This window comes from Chamaea fasciata, unplaced genomic scaffold, assembly GCF_029207755.1.
Source record: "Chamaea fasciata isolate MVZ Bird 193981 ecotype frontalis unplaced genomic scaffold, bChaFas1.0.hap1 SCAF_41, whole genome shotgun sequence".
NCBI classification, from domain to species: domain Eukaryota; kingdom Metazoa; phylum Chordata; class Aves; order Passeriformes; family Sylviidae; genus Chamaea; species Chamaea fasciata.
Window position 1 is genome coordinate 159,287 of NW_027094126.1, and position 18,550 is coordinate 177,836.

The window sequence follows — 18,550 nt, forward strand, 5'->3', positions numbered from 1 at the left end:
CCATGATTCCCCATTCCTGCCTGCTGCAGGGAAGTGAGGAGCCCCCCTGAAGGGAACCTTGAGGGGATGAAGGGGTGACCCTGCAGCTGACTGAGGCTGACCTGGGCTCATGTCCAGCCAGGCTCTGGGACAGGAAGGAAAGGAGGGAACGGGCAGGTGGTGTTCCAGGACGGGGTATCGGCGCCGGGATCTTCCCGGGAGGAAGGCTCCACCCTGGGGCCACGACTTGCAGGGAAGGGCGGGCAGCAAAGCACCACAGAGAGCAGCAGTTTCACCAACAATAAGCCACAACTTTTATTAACCGATAGAAATAGTACAAATTTTAAATTTGGTTGTATTTTACTCTTCTCTGAAACACCAAAAAAGGCTCCTCCCTCCGGCGGCTACATCGTCAGCTCCTGTGGGAAGAACAGGAGTCAGGAGCCAGCCCAGGGCTAGCAGCTCTCCCCAGGGACCCCCCCCAAACCTGCTGCCCCCCAACACTCACCATTATAGCGTTTACAATGTCGTTACTGTTGTTCTTGAGGGCTCGTACGGCCTTTGCCCGCGACACGTTCGCCTGCGACATCACCAGCTCAATGTCTTTCACCTCCACTCCGGTTTCGTCAACCTGAAGGAGAAACAGAGCCCAGGATTGGTGCCAGCTCAGCTCCAGGCCTGGCACGGGCTGGGATTGTCTGGATTGGAAGCCAGGAGGCCAGGCCTGCACTGTAAACACCCCCAGGGTAGGAGCCTGTGCTCTTTCTTTGCCGTCACGGCAGAAACACGGATGAGGGAGAAGAATCCATGGATTAATCCAAACCATGGCCTCAGAGAGGCTGGGGAAGGCATTACCTCCTCTTCCTCGCTCTCCTCCTGCACGGTGGGGGTCTGTGTGTTTTCCTGGATGTTGGAAACAGGTTCTCCTTGCACTTTGAACTTTTCGGCGGCCGCCAGCTGAGCCTGCTGGGACAGGTCTTCGATCTGCAGGAGGGAAGGAAAGGAGAGGTGAGGCCAGTCCTGGGCAGTGCCAGCACATTCCCTGTGGCAGGAGCCACACAGGTGACAGGAAGGAACCCTGCTGGCTCCAGGGTGGGCTCACCTTGGCCTCGCCGAAGACGATGTAGGTGTCTGACGCCGGGCTCTTGTACACGTCTGGCTTTGTGATGACAAAGAGGATGTTCTTGGATTTCCGGATGGTGACTCTGGTGACTCCTGTCACCTGGCGAAGGCCCAGCTTGGACATTGCCTGAAAAACACCAGGGAAAGGTCAGACTCCTTTCTCCCGAGTCCCAGATACAACATTTGCTGCATGGAAAGGCAGGGAAATGTTCATCTACTGCCACAGAGCAGCACTCCCGGCTGTCACCTGGATGGAACACTCCAATCCCAGGACTGGTGAGATCCCCAGCATGACTCTGAGCCCTGGGGCTGCTCACCAGGGACAGGTGGAGCCTCACCTTCCGAGCTTTCTTCTCACTCCGGCTCTGTTTTGCTTTGCTGACGGGTTCTTCATCTATTTCGGCTGCTGCCGCGAGCTGCAGGGAGGGAAAACCAGAGGGAGGACCCATGACAATCCTGAGGTGACACCACAGGGACTCTGATCCACCAAGGATGGCGTGTGCCACCTGCCCTACCTGTGCCTGCTGTGTCGTGGCCTGTGTGGAGTCCTGCTCTTCGAGCTCTGGTACGGATTCATCGCTGTCGGACTCTGTGCCAGACCCTGCAGAGACACACGCACCCCTCACTCTTCCCACCTCAGGTAGGTCCAGGGCACACAGCCTCTGCTGCTGGTTCCCAGTGCAGCCACCAGTCAGCCCAGTTAGGTGGTGGATGGAGCGTTCCCTGCACTCTGAATGCCACCAGGAGCTCTCACTGTACCCCAAATGCCATCAGCAGGGTGGTACAATGGGTCATCAACCTCTCCCCGTGGTAGGAGCTGGATGCCAGAGCCCCACGGGTGCCCAGAGGCTCTGGAATGAATCCCGAGGCAGCTCCAGCCTGTGGCACTGGCTCGAGGAGGAGGTAGGTGGCACTCTCAGGGTGCTGAAGTGGCAGCAGCCAAGTGTGACACAGCCCCTCTTGACTCTCCTCAAACCCAGAGCAGACACACGGCACTGAGACCCTACTCACTGAGCCCTCAGGGCCGCTGCACATCCGTGACTTCAATACAGGGATGATCTGGGATAATCCCGAACCCCCCTCAAGGAACAGCACCTCTGGGTGCCCCAAGGGCCACCATCTGCAATGCCACCACCACTCGTGACCCACAGCACTGACCATGCTAGTTATCAAAACAGAGCCAAGTATCCCCAACCTCAGAGGCCGGAGGTCACCCGGAGGTGACTGTGATGCTCCCGTGCAGCCATTACCTGGATTCAGTCCTGCTTCCTGCTCTGGGAAGGGCCCACAGGAGCCCTGGCAAAGCTCTCTGCGAGGTGTGCCCGGCGTTCCCAACACTTCAGGCAGAGCGTGGGGACAGCAGTTTGTCACCAGCGCTGCCCACAGCCCCCTTTCCGCCGCCGGCCACGGGGACACCACGTGGACACCACACGCAGCAGGGACAGGCCCGTGGCAGCTCCTCCGTGTGAAGCCAGCTCAGCTCGCAGTGCCCATGCCACAAACCACACGCCGTGCTCCGTGCCCGAGGACACGCGTTAGTGACCGCCGGGACCCCGAGCTCACCGCCCGCTCGGCCCGGCCTATCCCCCCACGCCGGGGGCCCCGGGCGGGGTTAGTATCCCGTGGGGCAGCCAGTGACACTCCATGCACACGGCAAACCGCGGCCGCCAATTATACCCTTGTCATTCTTGAGGATGGGCTGCGGCGCCAGCGGGGCCGGGACCGCCGCGGGCGGAGAGAGCTCCAGCAGCACGGGCGGCTCCGGGGGGAGCAGAGGCGGCAGGTCCTCATCGTCAGCGCTCGGCGGGGCCTTCGAGGGAGCTTTGGGCTGGGGGGGGCAAGGCTTGGCCACCTTGTTATTGCTGGGGGGCTGCTGTTTCTTGGCAGGGGGAGCGCTCGGGGCAGAGCCAGGACGGGTGGTGTCCGCTTTTGCAGGGGTTGGGGGTTTTGGAGGGGCACCAGAAACACCCGCGGCTGGAGCAGGAGCCGGGGCTGTGGCTGGAGCTGCAGGGGTTGGAGTGGCTTTGACAGGGCTCTTTGGAGGTGCCTTGGCCTCAGCAGGGCTTTTTGAGGGTCCTTTGGCTGCAGCAGGGGTGGCTGGAGGGGGACTGGCTTTGACAGGACTTTTTGGGGCTGCCTTGGCCTCAGCAGGGGTAGATGGAGCTTGGGGGGCTTTGACAGGGCTCTTTGGGGGGGGCTTGGCCTCAGCAGGGCCTTTTGAGGGTCCTTTGGCTGCAGCAGGGGCCACTGGAGCTGGGGTGGCTTTGACAGGGCTCTTTGGGGGTGTTTTGGCCGCTGCGGGGGCACTAGGAGCTGGGGTGGCTGTAACAGGGCTCTTGGGAGGCACTTGGGCAGGAGCCAGAGGAGTTTTGGCCTCCCCAGGGGCTGAAGGAGCTGGGGTGGCTTTGGCAGGGCTCTTTGGGGGTGCCTTGTCCTCAGTGGGGGTGGCTGGAGCTGGGGTGGCTTTGGCAGGGCTCTTTGGGGGTGCCTTGTCCTCAGTGGGGGTGGCTGGAGCTGGGGTGGCTTTGGCAGGGCTCTTTGGGGGTGCCTTGTCCTCAGTGGGGGTGGCTGGAGCTGGGGTGGCTTTGGCAGGGCTCTTTGGGGGTGTTTTGGCCTCAGCTGCAGGGACTGAGGGGGTGGCTTTGACAGGGCTTTCGGGGCTGGCTTTGGCCTCAGCAGGAGCAGCTTTGACAGGGCTCTTTGGGGGTGCCTTGGCCTCAGCAGGGGCAGCTGGAGCTGAAGGTGCTGGAGCCACAGGAGCAGAAGGGGAGGTGACAGGGCTGCCCTTGGGAGACTTTTTGGCTCCTCCAGGGGAAGCTGGAGCTGGGGTGGCTTTGGCAGGGCTCTTTGCGGGTGTCTTGTCCTCAGTGGGGGTTGCTTTGGCAGGGCTCTTTGGGGGTGCCTTGTCCTCAGTGGGGGTGGCTTTGACAGGGCTCTTTGGGGGTGCCTTGTCCTCAGTGGGGGTGGCTTTGACAGGGCTTTTTGGGGGTGCCTTGTCCTCAGTGGGGGTGGCTTTGGCAGGGCTTTTTGGGGGTGCCTTGTCCTCAGTGGGGGTGGCTTTGACAGGGCTTTTTGGGGGTGCCTTGTCCTCAGTGGGGGTGGCTTTGGCAGGGCTCTTTGGGGATGCTTTGGCCTCAGCAGGGGTTGCTGGAGTTGGGGTGGCTTTGGCAGGGCTCTTTGGGGGTGTTTTGGCTGCTGGGGGGGCAGCTGGAGCTGGTGGAGCTGGTGTGGCAGGAGCTGGGGTGGCAGCGGATGGGGGAGCACCAACAGGGCTCTTGGGAGAAGTTTTGGCTGCAGGTGGGGTGGCTGGAGCTGGGGTGGGGACAGTCGGAGCAGCAGCTGAGGAAGCAACAGAGCCCTTGGGAGCAGCTTTGGTTGAGGGAGGGGCAGCTGGAGAGGGTGGAGCTGCCGTGGGCGGTGTGACAGGGACACAGGGGGCAGTGACCGGGCTCCCAGGAGCTGGTTTGGCCACAGGAGGGGTGGCTGGAGCAGCCACGGGCGGTGTGACAGGGACAGAGAGGGCAGCTGGGGCAGTGACCGGGCTCCCAGGAGCTGGTTTGGCCACAGGAGGAGTGGCTGGAGCAGCCACGGGCGGTGTGACAGGGGCAGCAGGAGGTGTTTTAGGCACAGGAGTGGTGGCCAGAGGTGCCACAGGCGGTATGACAGGAGCAGCAGGAGCTGGTGTGGCCACAGGAGGAGTGGCTGGAGCAGCCACGGGCGGTGTGACAGGGGCAGCAGGAGGTGTTTTAGGCACAGGAGGGGTGGCTGGAGCTGCCATGGGCAGTGTGACAGGGGCAGCAGGAGGTGTTTTAGGCACAGGAGGGGTGGCTGGAGCTGCCATGGGCAGTGTGACAGGGGCAGCAGGAGGCGTTTTAGGTGCAGGAAGGGTGGCCAGAGGTGCCACAGGTGGTGTGACAGGGACAGAGGGGGCAGCTGGGGCAGTGACTGGGCTCCCAGGAGCTGGTTTGGCCACAGGAGGGGTGGCTGGAACTGCCATGGGCAGTGTGACAGGGGCAGCAGGGGGTGTTTTAGGCACAGGAGGGGTGGCTGGAGCTGCCATGGGCAGTGTGACAGGGGCAGCAGGAGGTGTTTTAGGCACAGGAGGGGTGGCTGGAGCTGCCATGGGCAGTGTGACAGGGGCAGCAGGAGGTGTTTTAGGCACAGGAGGGGTGGCTGGAGCTGCCATGGGCAGTGTGACAGGGGCAGCAGGAGGTGTTTTAGGCACAGGAGGGGTGGCCAGAGGTGCCACAGGCGGTGTGACAGGGGGACAGCTGGCAGAGGGGACAGCAGGCACAGCAGTTGCTCCTGGGAACACGGGGCTTGCTGGAGGCCCTGGGACAGAGATGGCAGCTCCCAGGGCAGGTGTGGACAGGGCAGGAGCCACTGGGGCTGCTGGGCTCCCAGGAGGGGTCCTGGCTACCGAGGCAGGGACTGGGTGTCCCACAGCTGGGACCACCGGGGCAGGGCCCACGGGACAGGCCTTGGCAACAGAAGGAGCAACTGGGAGCACTGGTGAGACTGGGGCACCAGGGACTGGGCCCGGTGGGGCAGCAGCAGGATGCCCGGGGGACATCCCAGCTGGCAGCAGAGGGATAGGGGGTGACAAGGGAGCTTTGGGGGCAGCCAGGAACACAGGGGGAGAGATGGCACCGACCAGGGCTGCAGTTGGAGCTGGGGCTCGGGGAGAGGCTGGAACAGAAGCCAGCGGGCTGGAAGCAGGAATTCCAGGAGCCACTGGGACTGAGGGAAGTGGGGGTGATCTTGGGCTCTGGGGACACACTGCCACGGTGGGAGCAGGCAGCAAACTGGGAGACACTGGTGGGGGAGATGCCAGAAGGGGACGGGATGGGGGAGGTAGGAGAGGGGCTGGGGCTGCTCCAGAGACAGGGAGAGGGGCTGGGGCTGCTCCAGAGACAGGGAGAGGGGCTGGGGCTACTCCAGAGGCAGGGAAAGGTCCTGGGGCTGCTCCAGAGGCAGGGAAAGGTCCTGGGGCTGCTCCAGAGGCAGGGAGAGGGGCTGGGGCTACTCCAGAGGCAGGGAAAGGGCCTGGGGCTGCTCCAGAAGAAGGGAAAGGGCCTGGGGATGCCCCAGAGGTGGAAAGCAGGGCCAGGGGTGCAGCTCCCACAGAGGCAGCAGCAGGAGCAGTTTTCATGGGACAGGCGAGAGCAGCTGGGAGAGAACCGGGGCTCACTGGGGGAGCAAGAGGAGCCACTGTCACTGCAGCAGAAGCAGCAGCCAGGCCGGGTGACACTGGAGCTGGGAACCCTGGAGACACTGGGCTAACTGGGGCAGGCCCTGGAGATCCTGGGGCTGCCAAAGCCACCGGGGCCTGCGGAGCTGGAGGAGGGGCAGCGGTGAGTGGGCCCTGGGGGGGCCCAGAGAACACGGGGATGGCGGCAGCTGGGACCACAGGGGGGGACACAGGGCCAGGGGGGCCCGGCAGAGCCGTGGCAGCGGTGGGGGGCTGCGCTGGGACAGCCTGGGCAGATGGAGATGGAGTCAGAGGTGGGGAATGAGCAGCATGAAGAACAGCTAAAGGAGAGAAACAGAGTGAGCCATGAGAGGAGGGAGGGAGGGAGGGAGGAAGGGAGAGAAGGAGAGACAGGGAGGGGGCGGGCAGCCAGCCCTGGCCTTCCCCTGGCTTCTGGCCCAGCAAGCACTGCCTGGCCTGCCAGGGTCAGCACGGCCCAGGATGTTCATCCCCTTCTAGAACACAGATTTTCCCCAGAGCCCTGGAACGGCAGGAGGCACTCCCTGAACCATCAGGAAGCCCCAGCAGGCCAGGGATGCAGAGATCCAGCTCTGCCCTACCAAAGTGGCCGTCACAACCTCCGTGGAGCCCCAAGGGTCTGGCAGGACCCCCAGGGCAGCTTGTGAGCCTGGGATCACCCCTGGGGCTGCTGGGAGCACGGGGGAACAAACACCCACCTGAGAGGAGGATGGAAAAGTCAAATATAACCCACTGGCATGTGGAATAACTCCTGGAGTGCCTGGGAGTCCCCTCCCTCCAGCCATGGGTGACATGGGCAGGTGCCCTGAGGGCACAACGACACGGGGGTGGTGGGGCCAGGCCCACCAGTGCCCCCCACTTCCCTGGAAGCTGTTAGGGTTAATGGAACTGCAACCCCCAGAATGGCACACGCTGGTTAATGCGGCACACGAGGGGTTACAGGAGGGGCCCGAGTACCTGGAGCAGGGATGGGAGCAGGAACGGGGGCAGCTGGAGCTGAACGAGGAGAACAATAGTTTATTAAGGCAAGTCCCTTTGACCAGGAGCAGCTTCCAGCTCCCCAAGAGAGCCTGGAGAGGGTCTGGCCATTCCCAAAGGCATTCCCAACACCATGCCCAGCTGGTGATCCAAGGGCCATGACAGGGCTGAGCTTCCACCCCTGAGGCAGACCCTGGAGAGAGCCCTGACACTCCCAATGAAATTCCCAAAGCCAACCCAGCAGTCAAAGGGCACCGTTTAGGGAAAAAACCATGAGAACACTCAGCTCCCAGCTCCTGAGGCAGAGCTGAGAGCTTGGAGAGAGCCCTGACACTCCCAAAATCATTGCCAGCACTCACTGGAGGTCCACGGGCAGCGCTGAGGGAAGGGCAGTGCTGGTCCAACCGGTGCTGCCGGCCGGGAGAGCAGAACCTGCCTGGCCAGTGCCGCCCTTGGGCACAGCCCCGGGAGCTGCAGGGCCCAAAACCAGCCCTGCTCCGTGGATCCTGTCCCTGCTGTGTCCCTGTCCCACCCTGGGATCAGGGTGACACTCGTGTCCAGGTCCCGCTGTCACCCAGCAGGGAATGACATCCCTGCCCCAGGAGGGAGGTCCTGAAAGATGCTTCTAATGTCAGGTTTTATCCCAAACCACGGGGCTGTGGGAAGGATGGGGAGGCCTGGAGCTGGACAGCAGTGCCAGGACACTTCCTGCTCTCCAGGGAACGTCCTGGTGCCTCCCAAAGGAGCAACAAGTCCTGCCAAGGGCTGCGCCAGGCCCGGCACAGAACGGGCTGTGCAGAGCCACCCTGTCCAGAACAATCCTTCATCCCTGCCAGCTCTCCCTGTTCCTTCACTCCACTGAGCACATTCCTGACAGCACACAATCATTCCTGACAGCACACAATCATTCCTCACAAACACACAATCGTTCCTCACAAACACACAATCGTTCCTCACAAACACACAATCGTTCCTGCTCGTTGCTTCTCCCCCACAGCCCCACCTTTCCTCAGTCCCTTCTCAAACATCGCCAAGCCAAAGGATTCCCCCCCGAAAAAACCGGGATTTTTAAGGGATGCTCAAACCACCTGGGTGGCAGAGCCTGCCCAGAGCCCCTCTGGATCAGCTGCACCAGCCCCATCTCCAGGGCTTTTCCAGGGACCAGCTGAGCTCCACAGAACAGGATGAAAATCCAAGGAGCTGCCTGAGGGATCCCACGACACCACCCGACTTGGGAGCAGCAGAATTTTGGGAGTTGTGTCAGCTGAGAGGGACAGAAGAGCCATTCCAGGGAAGGGGCCCCAAAGAGGAATTCCAGCTACGCCGGGAAGGATAAGGAGCTCAGCAGCTCCCTGGGAATCATCAGTGCAGCTGTCACAGCGACAGCCATCACTCAGCTCCTTCCCCGTGTCCCCTCTCTGTCACCAATCTTCGTGGTCCCCCAAATCCAATGAGAGACCCTCAAATCCAACGGGGCAGAACCCCAAAATTCAGAGAGAGACCTCCAAATCCAAAGGGACAGACCCCAAATCCAACGGGGCAGAACCCTAAAATTCAGAAAGACCCCCAAATCCAACAGGGCGAACACTCAAGTCCAGTAGAGGACACCCTCAAATCCAACAGGGCAGGTCACCAGATCTACTGGAAGACCCCCAACCCCAACGGGGGAGACCCCCAAATCCAACGGGGTTCAACCCCTCTCAGATCAGGTGACAACACCCACTCACAGAGCAGACCCCAAATCCAACGGGACACCGCCGAATCCAGCAGGAAACCCCCCCCCAAATCCAAAGGGACAGGCCCCCAAATCCAACACCCCGGCCTGGCCACGGCCGCTTCCCCCCAGCTCCCAGCCGGGACCACCCAAAGCAGGCTCCGGTGATTTTGGGACACGAGGCGTCCCCACTCCCATGACTCCACTCACATTCCCCGTGGGACAACCCGCGAGTTTTGGCTGGGAAAACACAGACCCGGCCACAGCACGAGGACACGGAGAGAGAGCGCGGAATGGACACCCCAAAACCCCGGCGGCGGAGGGGACAAGGCTGGAACCGGGGTCACAAAACCCCCGTCCCTCCCTCCCTCCCTCCCTCCCTCCCTCCCTCCCTCCCTCCCGCAGATCCCGCCGGGCGAGGGGATCCCGGGAATCACCCCCAAACCGCCCCCGCAGCCCCCCTCGGGTCTCACCTGTCTCTGCCTGAGGCTGCGGCAGTTCCTGCTCCGTGGCCGGGACGGTTTCTGTGGCTTCGCCGGGCATTTCTACGGGAATGGACAAACCGACAGGGCCGGGCTCGCCGGGGCTCCGGGACAGCCACCGGTAACTCGTCCTTCCCACCCCGCGCCTCCCACTACCGGGAAAATCTACCGAGACAATTCGGCCTCACGATACAGGCAGAGCCCGGTCCCGGTCCCGGTCCCGGTTCGGGGCCTAGGCCGCCTCCTCCCCCCCACCGCCGGTCCGCGGGGCCGCCCCCTCTGCCCTGCCCGGCGGGCCCACGACTCCATCGATGGCCTCAACCGGATTCTCCCGGCCACCCGCTGGTCCCGGTAACGGCGGGCGGCGCCCTAAGCGGCGGATGGGGGCGGATGAGGGCGGATGGCGGCGCGGGACTCACTGTGCGGGGAGCGGGTTCCAAGATGGCGGCGGAAAGAGACCGAGAGGGCAGCGCGACTTCCGGTAGCACGGGACTTCCGGGGCAAGGGGAGAGCCTTGCAACACGGTCCGGCCCGGCCCCTATGGCCGCGCTCCGGCGTTCCGGGTTCTGTTCGGGCCCCGCGGTGGGTGCGGGGAGCGCCCCGGGGTGGGGGTTGGGATCCCCCGGGATGGGGTGGGACCCCCGTGGGAACGCGGCGAGGAGCCCAAGGGGTGAGGGATGAGATGCTGTGAATGCGGGGCTTGGTTTCAGCCGGCGGGGCAGGGATTCCTGGGGCTGGCAGGGACTCCAAAGGCAAGGGGGCCAGGCAGGGTTAGGGGTCAGGACAGGGGTCCAGACAGGATTAGGGGGTCAGGACAGGGGTCCAGACAGGGTTAGGGGGTCAGGGGTCCAGGCAGGGTTAGGGGGTCAGGGCAGGGGTCCAGGCAGGATTAGGGGGTCAGGGGTCCAGGCAGGGTTAGGGGGTCAGGACAGGGGTCCAGGCAGGGTTAGGGGGTCAGGACAGGGGTCCAGACAGGATTAGGGGGTCAGGGCAGGGGTCCAGGCAGGGTTAGGGGGTCAGGACAGGGGTCCAGGCAGGGTTAGGGGGTCAGGACAGGGGTCCAGACAGGATTAGGGGGTCAGTGCAGGGTCCAAGCAGGGTTAGGGGGTCAGGACAGGGGTCCAGACAGGATTAGGGGGTCAGTGCAGGGTCCAAGCAGGGTTAGAGGGTCAGGACAGGGGTCCAGGCAGGGTTAGGGGGCAGTGACCCCACAATAAGAGCAGGGACCCTCTCCCCTGGCTCCTCCCCACAGGGAGAGGACCCCCACCCCCCTCAGCACACGGGTGACCAGAAACATTTAATGGTCTTTAATGGCGTAGAAAACAGTACAAAAGGCACAAAAACCGGGGCAAGGGCAGGGTTTGGCTGGCAAACCCATGTGGTCTGGCTGCTCCAAGGCACCGGGACCCCCACGGCCAGGGGAGGTGACAATGACAAGACGTGATGAGTCCAGGCCTCAGAAATCTCCCTGCAGATCTGCGAAGAGGAGAAACGGGAAGTTTTTTCCAGACAAAGGAAAGCTGTCACAGCAACAGCCACCACTCAGCTCCCTCCTTGTGTCCCCTCTCTGTCACCAACCCTCGTGGGCCCAGATCCGATGGGACAGACCCCAAATCCAACGGGAGGCCCCCAAATCCAACAGGAGACCCCCAAATCCGTTATCAGAGCCAGAACACCCCACCTGGGGTCCTTTGTGGGGGCACTCACCGCTCTGACGGATCTTCTCTCCCCGCCGGGCGCTTTCCATCCCCTCCACAAACTGCTCCAAGACCCTCACGTAAGGGGCCAGGCTCGTCTTCTTATAGTCTGGAGGATTTGGGGAGTGGACAGGGGCAGGAGTGGGTGCCGGGGACCCCCAAACTCCAACCCTGAGCTCCAAACCCTGACCCTGATGCCTAAAACCCCAGCCTAGTCCCCCAAACCCCAACCCTGACCCCCAAAACCCCAGCTTTAACCCCCAAAACCTCAACCCTGACCCCCAAAATGCCAACCCTAACCCCCAAACCCTGACCCTCAAAATCCCATCTCTGACCCCCAAACCCCAACTGTGACCTTGAAACCGTGACCCTAACCCTTAAAACCAGCCTTGACCCCCAAAACCCCAGCCTTGGCCCCCAAACCCCAACCTTGATCCCCAAACCCCATCCCTGACCACCCAAACCCCATCCCTGACCACCCAAACCCCATCCCTGACCTCAAAACCCATCCCTGACCCCCAAAACCCATCCCTGACCCCCCAAACTCCATCCCTGACCCCCCAAACCCCAACCCTGACCCCCCAAACCCCATCCCTGACCCCCCAAACTCCATCCCTGACCCCCCAAACCCCAACCCTGACCCCCCAAACCCCAACCCTGACCCTCCAAACCCCATCCCTGACCCCCCAAACCCCATCCCTGACCCCCAAGCCCCATCCCTGACCCCCTTAACCCCATCCCTGACCCCCCAAACCCCATCCCTGACCCCCACACCCCATCCCTGACCCCCCAAACCCCATCCCTGACCCCCAAAACCCCATCCCTGACCCCCCACACCCCATCCCTGACCCCCAAACCCCATCCCTGACCCCCCAAACCCCAACCCTGACCCCCCAAACCCCATCCCTGACCCCCCAAACCCCATCCCTGACCCCCCAAACCCCATCCCTGACCCCCTAAACCCCAACCCTGACCCCCCAAACCCCATCCCTGACCCCCTAAACCCCAACCCTGACCCCCCAAACCCCATCCCTGACCCCCAAACCCCATCCCTGAGCCCCCACACCCCATCCCTGACCCCCCAAACCCCATCCCTGAGCCCCACACCCCGGCCCCTCTCACCCCTTGTGCGGCGTTTCGGCTCCGTCTCCCCGACGTCCTCCTGCTCCCCATCGCTGCTGGCCGTGTCCAGCTCCTGGCACAGAGAACTGCCAAAGGGGACGTGCTGGGAGGGCTCTGACACCACCAGGACCCCCCACCCCGTGCTCCCAGCTCACGTACGTGATGGTGGGGACGGCAAAGGGGTCAAACTGGTCCAGTCTCTGCAGGTCCAGCGGCACCGAAACGCGACCTGCGACAGAGAAGGGTGGCCAGGTGTTTTACGTAACCAAAACACGTGACCAAAAAAGTGCAGTTCTGTTTGCCAGCTCTTGAAACCGGCTGGATGTTGGGAAAGATGAGACCCAAGGTGTCAGGGAAAAGGTAGGTAAGAAAAAGCAGCCTTTAGAGTTTAGAATACTGAGTGATATGGTCATGTAGCAGTTCTCACTCGTAGGTTTTGGACCTCCGCTGGTTGGTCATTGTAAATTAGAATATTCGACACAAAAGGAGATATAAAGTATCGTAACAAGGACCTCATTCTCTTACCCCTTACCCTCTTGCTCTTACCCCCTGACCTCTCGCTCTTGCCCCTTGCTCTCTCTCCCTCTCTCCCTTTGGGGCACCCCTCCAGCCGAGGCTGGCGGCTGAAGGCAAGGCCCTTTCACCCCACGACCCCTGCAATAAAACCACGTGTGCCACGAGTGTCTCAGGTCTCCAGGGAAGCCTCTCCCCACCGTCGGCTCCTACACCTGCCGAGGTGTTTTATCTCTTGTATAACCCATTCCTCATAACTCCAGGGGGCAAGGGGGGGGGGGGGGAATGCCTCCTGTTGAGAAGATGTTGGAAGCCTGGATGCTGAAAACATCAGGTTTTCTGCTTCGACAGGTGGTGACCCTCAGGAGGGCACCGCCTTCGACCGGAGGCCGTGGGAACGGCTTCCAGAGCTGAGTGATGGCACCCGGGAGCGTGTGTGTGTAGTTGAACAAAAGTGTCTAATGTCACAGGGTAAAATATTTAAGGTTTGGGGGTTTGGGATATAGAATAGTTACATATATATATATATATAAAAAGAGACAATATGGAGGGATTTGGGTGTTGCCTGAGTCCTTCTTCTTCACTTTCTTCCTCCTCCTTCTTCTCAGGCTTGGGTGATCTTTTCTAATTGGTTAGTGAAAGCAGCATTGAGGACATTGACTGATCTTTAATTGGGTTATAAATTAAAATAACTCGGGTGTCGGGTTTTAATTGGTTTTGCTTATTGCTTAAAAGTCCTGGAAACAAGTTAGAAGTAGCCATTTCCTCGCCTTCTAAGACAGACCTCACACCCGGTGAGACTGTATCTTAGGTAAGAAATAATAAACGACTTGAGTCTGAACAAGATATCATCGTGTCTAGTGTCTTCTGTCCAGACCCGGCTAGAACTAACATCTTAGCAAAGATGTTAAAAGCAGGTGGAGCAGTGCTCTTTATCTCTTCCAGACCCATCCTCCCTATCCTCCAACCAGGAGGATGTTTTCTGTTAACGGGCCATTAAAGCTCACCACGTGGCTGATAAAATTTACATCATCCCACGGCGAGATGCTCCACCCAGTGAGAGGGGCCAAGCATTCTTACCTAGACAAAACCTGCAATGCAGAGCTGCAGGACAGCTTGTTTTCCACTGGATTTCCCAGAGGAAGACTAGACTCGTCTCACCACCAACTGGACCCTTCTGCAAGATCATCTCTACTGCAACAGAACCACAGCTGTCACCTCAAGAAGACTTATGAGGCTGCTACCAACACCCCGACCAACAGGGTGTCAGGTCGTGTTCTGTCAGTGTTTCTAGGATTTTTTTTGTGTGTTTGCTTGTTTTTTGTACTACATTTGTATTTTTTTCATATTCCTAGTAAAGAACTGTTATTCCTCCTCCCATATCTTTGCCTGAAAGCCCCCTTAATTGCAAAATCACAACAATTTGGAGGGAGGGAGTTTCTAGGTCAGTGTTTCTAGGATATTTTCTTTTTTTTTTCTCTTGGCTTTTTTTTTGTACTACTACATTTGTATTTTTTAATATTCCTAGTAAAGAACATCTTCCCATATCTTTGCCTGAAAGCCCCCTTAACTACAATTTGGAGGGAGAGGGGGTTTCTAGGTCAGTGTTTCTAGGATATTTCCTTTTTCGTTTCCTTGGGGTTTTTGTGTTTTTTTTTTTTTTTTTTGTACTACTACATCTGTACTTTTTAATATTCCTAGTAAAGAACTGCTATTCCTATCCCCCTATCTTTGCCTGAAAACTGCAAAATTACAATTTTGGAGGGAGAGGGGGTTTACCTTCTCCCCTCCAAGGGATGCTCCAGCTCTCCCTGGCAGACACCTGCCTTTCCAAACCGAGACCCCCAGGCCAGCCCGCACCCACCTGTTTTGGGGTGGACGCTGAAGGGGCTCTTGAGGAGGTGGCCCAGGCCTTTGCTGACGTTGATGTCCAGGCGGGGGAAGCAGAACTGGAGCATGACCTCCCAGTCGGCGTAGCAGGGCCCCTGGGCCGCCGCCCGGCCGCCCTGCCTGGTTCTCTCCAGGCGGGCCCTCAGCAGCTCCCAGCGCTGCACAGAGTCCTTCTTCCTGGGGAACTCGGCCTGCAGCGCCTCCCGGTACTGTGCTGGGGGCGGGTCAAGGCTCATCGCGGACTCCTACCCGTGTTCTATCTTTCCAGGGCACCACTTACCCTTCCAGGACCCCATTTACCCTTCCAGGAGCACTTTTACCCTTTCGGAACCCCATTTACCCTTCCCAGGATCCCACTTACCCTTCTAGAATCCCATTTACCCTTCCAGGACCCCATTTACCCTTCCAGGAGCACTTTTACCCTTCCAGGACCCCATTTACCCTTCCAGGATCCCATTTACCCTTCCAGGATCCCACTTACCCTTCTAGAATCCCATTTACCCTTCCAGGACACCATTTACCCTTCTAGGATCCCATTTACCCTTTCCAGGATCCCACTTACCCTTCTAGAATCCCATTTACCCTTCCAGGACACCATTTACCCTTCTAGGAGCACATTTACCCTTTCCAGGATCCCACTTACCCTTCTAGAATCCCATTTACCCTTCCAGGACACCATTTACCCTTCTAGGAGCACATTTACCCTTTCCAGGATCCCACTTACCCTTCCAGGACTCCTTTTACCCCAAAGGGCCACATTTACATTTCCAGGACCCTCTATATTCTCTCAGAACCCTTCCAGGACCCCATTTACACCTCAGAACCCCACTGACCCCATGTTTTAACCCCATGTTTTATCTCATTTTAACCCCATGTTTCAACCCCATGTTTTAATTTTAACCCCATGTTTTAATTTTTAACCCCATTTTAACCCCATGTTTTAATTTTAACTCCATGTTTTAACTCCATTTTAATCCCGTTTTAACTCCATGTTTTAATTTTTAACCCCGTGTTTAAATTTTTACCCCAGGTTTTAACCCCATTCATTTTAATCCCATTTTAACCCCGTGTTTTCATTTCGACCCCATGTTTTAACCCCGTGTTTTAACCGTATTTTAATCCCATTTTAACCCCGTGTTTTAATTTCAACCCCATGTTTTAACCTCATTTTAACACTGCTTTAACCCCATGTTTTAATTTCAACCCCATGTTTTAACCCCGAATTTTTAACCCCACGTTTTAAGTTTCCACCCCCGCGTTTTAACCCCGCGTTAACCCCTTGCCTGCCCTCCCCTCCCGACACGGCGCAGCTCCGGGAAGGAAGGATATCCTCCGGGATGAGGGCCAGCACCTTGTCCCACTTCTCGGGGCTGCCCAGGATGTCCTGCCCCAGCAGCGCGTACTCCTCAAAGTATTCCTCCACCACGTCAACCGAGCGCCTGCGGGGAGCAGGGTGGGCTCAGCGCCCGCCGGGGCCCGTGGGGATGGAGAAAAGGGTCCTCACCCACCTGATGAAGGGGTGGACGGGGTGGGAGAGGGTCACCTTCTTCACCGTGTCCGCACCGCCCTGAGGGACAGCAGTGGTCAGTCGGGGGGGGTGGGCAGGGGGTGCCTGGCCACCTAAACTCATTTATTCCAGGGTCAGGGGGGTGCCTAACATCCCATAAACCCATCTACTCCAGGGTCAGGGGGTGCCCAAAGCCCCACAAACTCACCTTCACCAGGCTCAGGGGGTGCCCAAAGCCATAAACACACCTTTTCCAAGCTCAGGGGGTGCCCAGACCCCCCTAAACGCACCTTCACCAGAGTCAGGGAGTGCCCAGACCCCCACAAACCCACCTTCACCAGGCTCAGGGGATGTCCCAACTCCCAAAAACCACCTTCTCCAGGCTCAGGGGGTGCCCAGACCCCCCTAAACCCACCTTCTCCCGGTTCAGGGAGTGCCCAAAGCCATAAACACACCTTCTCCAAGCTCAGAGGGTGCCCAGACCCCCCTAAACCCACCTTCCACAGGGTCAGGGGTGGGCAGGGGGTTCCTGGCCCCCCTTGCACCCACCTTCACCAGGCTCAGGTACTCCACAGCCGCCGCCCGGAGTGCTGGGGACCATTTCCTCACCGCATCGTCGCACACCCAGCAGTGGACGCCCCTCCGGCCAGAGTACACCCACAGGCGGTGCCGCACGCCCAGGTCCTCTGTGGGGGGAGGCACAGATGGGTTTTGGGGGGCACAGGTGGGTTTTGGGGGGCACAAGTGGGTTTAGGGGGGGCACAGACGGGTTTAGGGGCCACATCGGGACAGGCTGTGGTGACCACCCAAAGCTGATGGTGCCACAAACCTGCGGGGCACCAGCGTGTCCCCCAGCTCGGTGAGAGCATTGTCCCGGCCCCTCTTTGGGCTCTGGGCATGGCTGCGGGGCCGAGCGTGGTCTGGATGGTCACAGTCAGGACCCACGTGTGTCCCCAAGCCCCTCACCCACGAGCGCGCGGTCAATGATGCGGACGGCGATGGTCATCAACGTCCAGCACTTGGAGCAGATATCGGCCGAGCTGGGGGCAGAGTGAGGAGGGTCAGCTGGACACCCCACATCCCCAAACCCCCCCCTTCAGCCCAGAGCCCCCCTGGGAACCTGCAGCACGTCCGGACGTCGTCGTAATCCGTCATGTCAATGTCAAAGACCAGCTCCTTCTCCTGAGGCTGGAAGGCTCCCAGGTGCACCGTGTTGTGCTGGTTGGGCTGCAGGAGGGACGGGATGGGCTCAGCGTGGCCAGGGACCCCTGAGGACCCCCGGTCACGGTGGCCGGGACTCACCCGGTGGGAATAGACGGCCCCGATGTCGATCTTGTAGGGGTTGATCTTCTGCAGCTCCCGCTCCAGCTCCTGGGGGCTGCCGAAGGACTGGAACCGCAGGTACACATCATCCCGCAGGGTGAAGGAGAATTCCCGCAGCTGGAAGTAGTTCTTCACCGCTGCAGGGACGCGGGAGGGTCGGGCAGTGCGGGGGGTCAATGCCTTCCTAAATCCCCCCATTACAGTCACCCCCAGGTCCCCCCTTCCCTGCTCCTCCCGGTGTCGCGCTCAGTGCATCCACCCACCGCCTGCCCCGGTACCCCAACGCGCTCTGGGATCGCGGTGTCGTCGCCCGGTTTCGGTGCTCCTCGCCCGGTATCGCCACCCGCGACGGCTCCCCCAGCCAGTATCGGTCCCTCTCCTCCGGTATCGTGGCCCCCCATGGTGTCCCTGGCTATGCCCCCGCCCCGTTATCGATCCCTCCCGCCTGATATCGGTGCCCCCCGCCCGGTATCCCGGTCGCCGGTGGAGCCCCCCGCCTCGTACGGATGCTCCCGCACGGTATCACCGCATCCCCGACGGTGCCTCCCTCCTCTCCCGGTACCGGTCCCCCCCCCGCCCGCTCACCGCCGCCGTAGCTGAGCCAGCGGCCGTAGGGGCCGTGCGGGAAGAGGCGGCGGTAGAAGACCGGGAGCAGGTCGGGCAGCGCCGCCGGCTCGAACGGCGCCATGGCGGGAGCGGAGCGGCGGGAGGCGGCGGGAAGCGGCGGCGCCGAGCGCGGGGGCCGCCGGGAGTTGTAGTCCGGCCCCGGGGGACGGGGGGCACCGGGACCCGGGGTGCGCGGCTCGGGGGGAGTGGGAGGAGAGCAAAGTACCGGAGCGGTGCCGGGATGGAGGGGAGGGGATGCCCCGGGGTCTGCGGGGTCCCGGGGTCTGGGGTCGTGGGGTTCGGGGGTGGTCCTGGAGCGCTGAGGTCCGAGGGGTCCCGGGATCCGGGGAGGTCCCCGGATCCGGGAGGGTGGCGGGGTGCTGAGGT

At 60.7% G+C, this 18,550-nt stretch overlaps 2 protein-coding genes across 3 annotated transcripts; both read right to left on the reverse strand.

The window, feature by feature from the left end:
• Positions 1-269: 269 nt before the first annotated feature.
• NACA (nascent polypeptide associated complex subunit alpha) lies at positions 270-10,031 on the reverse strand. 2 transcript variants are annotated; one of them, XM_066207392.1, is made up of 9 exons: positions 9,925-10,031; positions 9,497-9,568; positions 2,779-6,633; positions 1,617-1,702; positions 1,440-1,517; positions 1,082-1,228; positions 835-963; positions 488-610; positions 270-398 (listed from the first exon to the last, which is right to left on the reverse strand). In XM_066207392.1, the coding sequence occupies exons 2-9, from the start codon at positions 9,564-9,566 to the stop codon at positions 384-386; spliced, it is 4,503 nt and encodes a 1,500-aa protein (XP_066063489.1). In that variant the 5' UTR covers positions 9,567-9,568; positions 9,925-10,031; the 3' UTR covers positions 270-383. The 2 variants fall into 2 exon arrangements, with proteins under 2 accessions (XP_066063489.1, XP_066063490.1); XM_066207393.1 differs by lacking the exon at positions 2,779-6,633 and having other exon boundaries at positions 9,925-10,020.
• Positions 10,032-10,797: 766 nt separating this feature from the next.
• On the reverse strand, positions 10,798-18,262 carry PRIM1 (DNA primase subunit 1). Its single transcript, XM_066207482.1, has 12 exons — positions 18,143-18,262; positions 17,537-17,694; positions 17,355-17,461; positions 17,201-17,274; positions 16,784-16,920; positions 16,236-16,294; positions 16,056-16,166; positions 14,702-14,937; positions 12,484-12,553; positions 12,325-12,410; positions 11,213-11,311; positions 10,798-10,981 (listed from the first exon to the last, which is right to left on the reverse strand). Exons 1-12 carry the CDS (start codon positions 18,243-18,245, stop codon positions 10,962-10,964), a joined length of 1,260 nt encoding a protein of 419 aa, XP_066063579.1. The 5' UTR covers positions 18,246-18,262; the 3' UTR covers positions 10,798-10,961.
• Between the last annotated feature and the right edge of the window lie 288 nt (positions 18,263-18,550).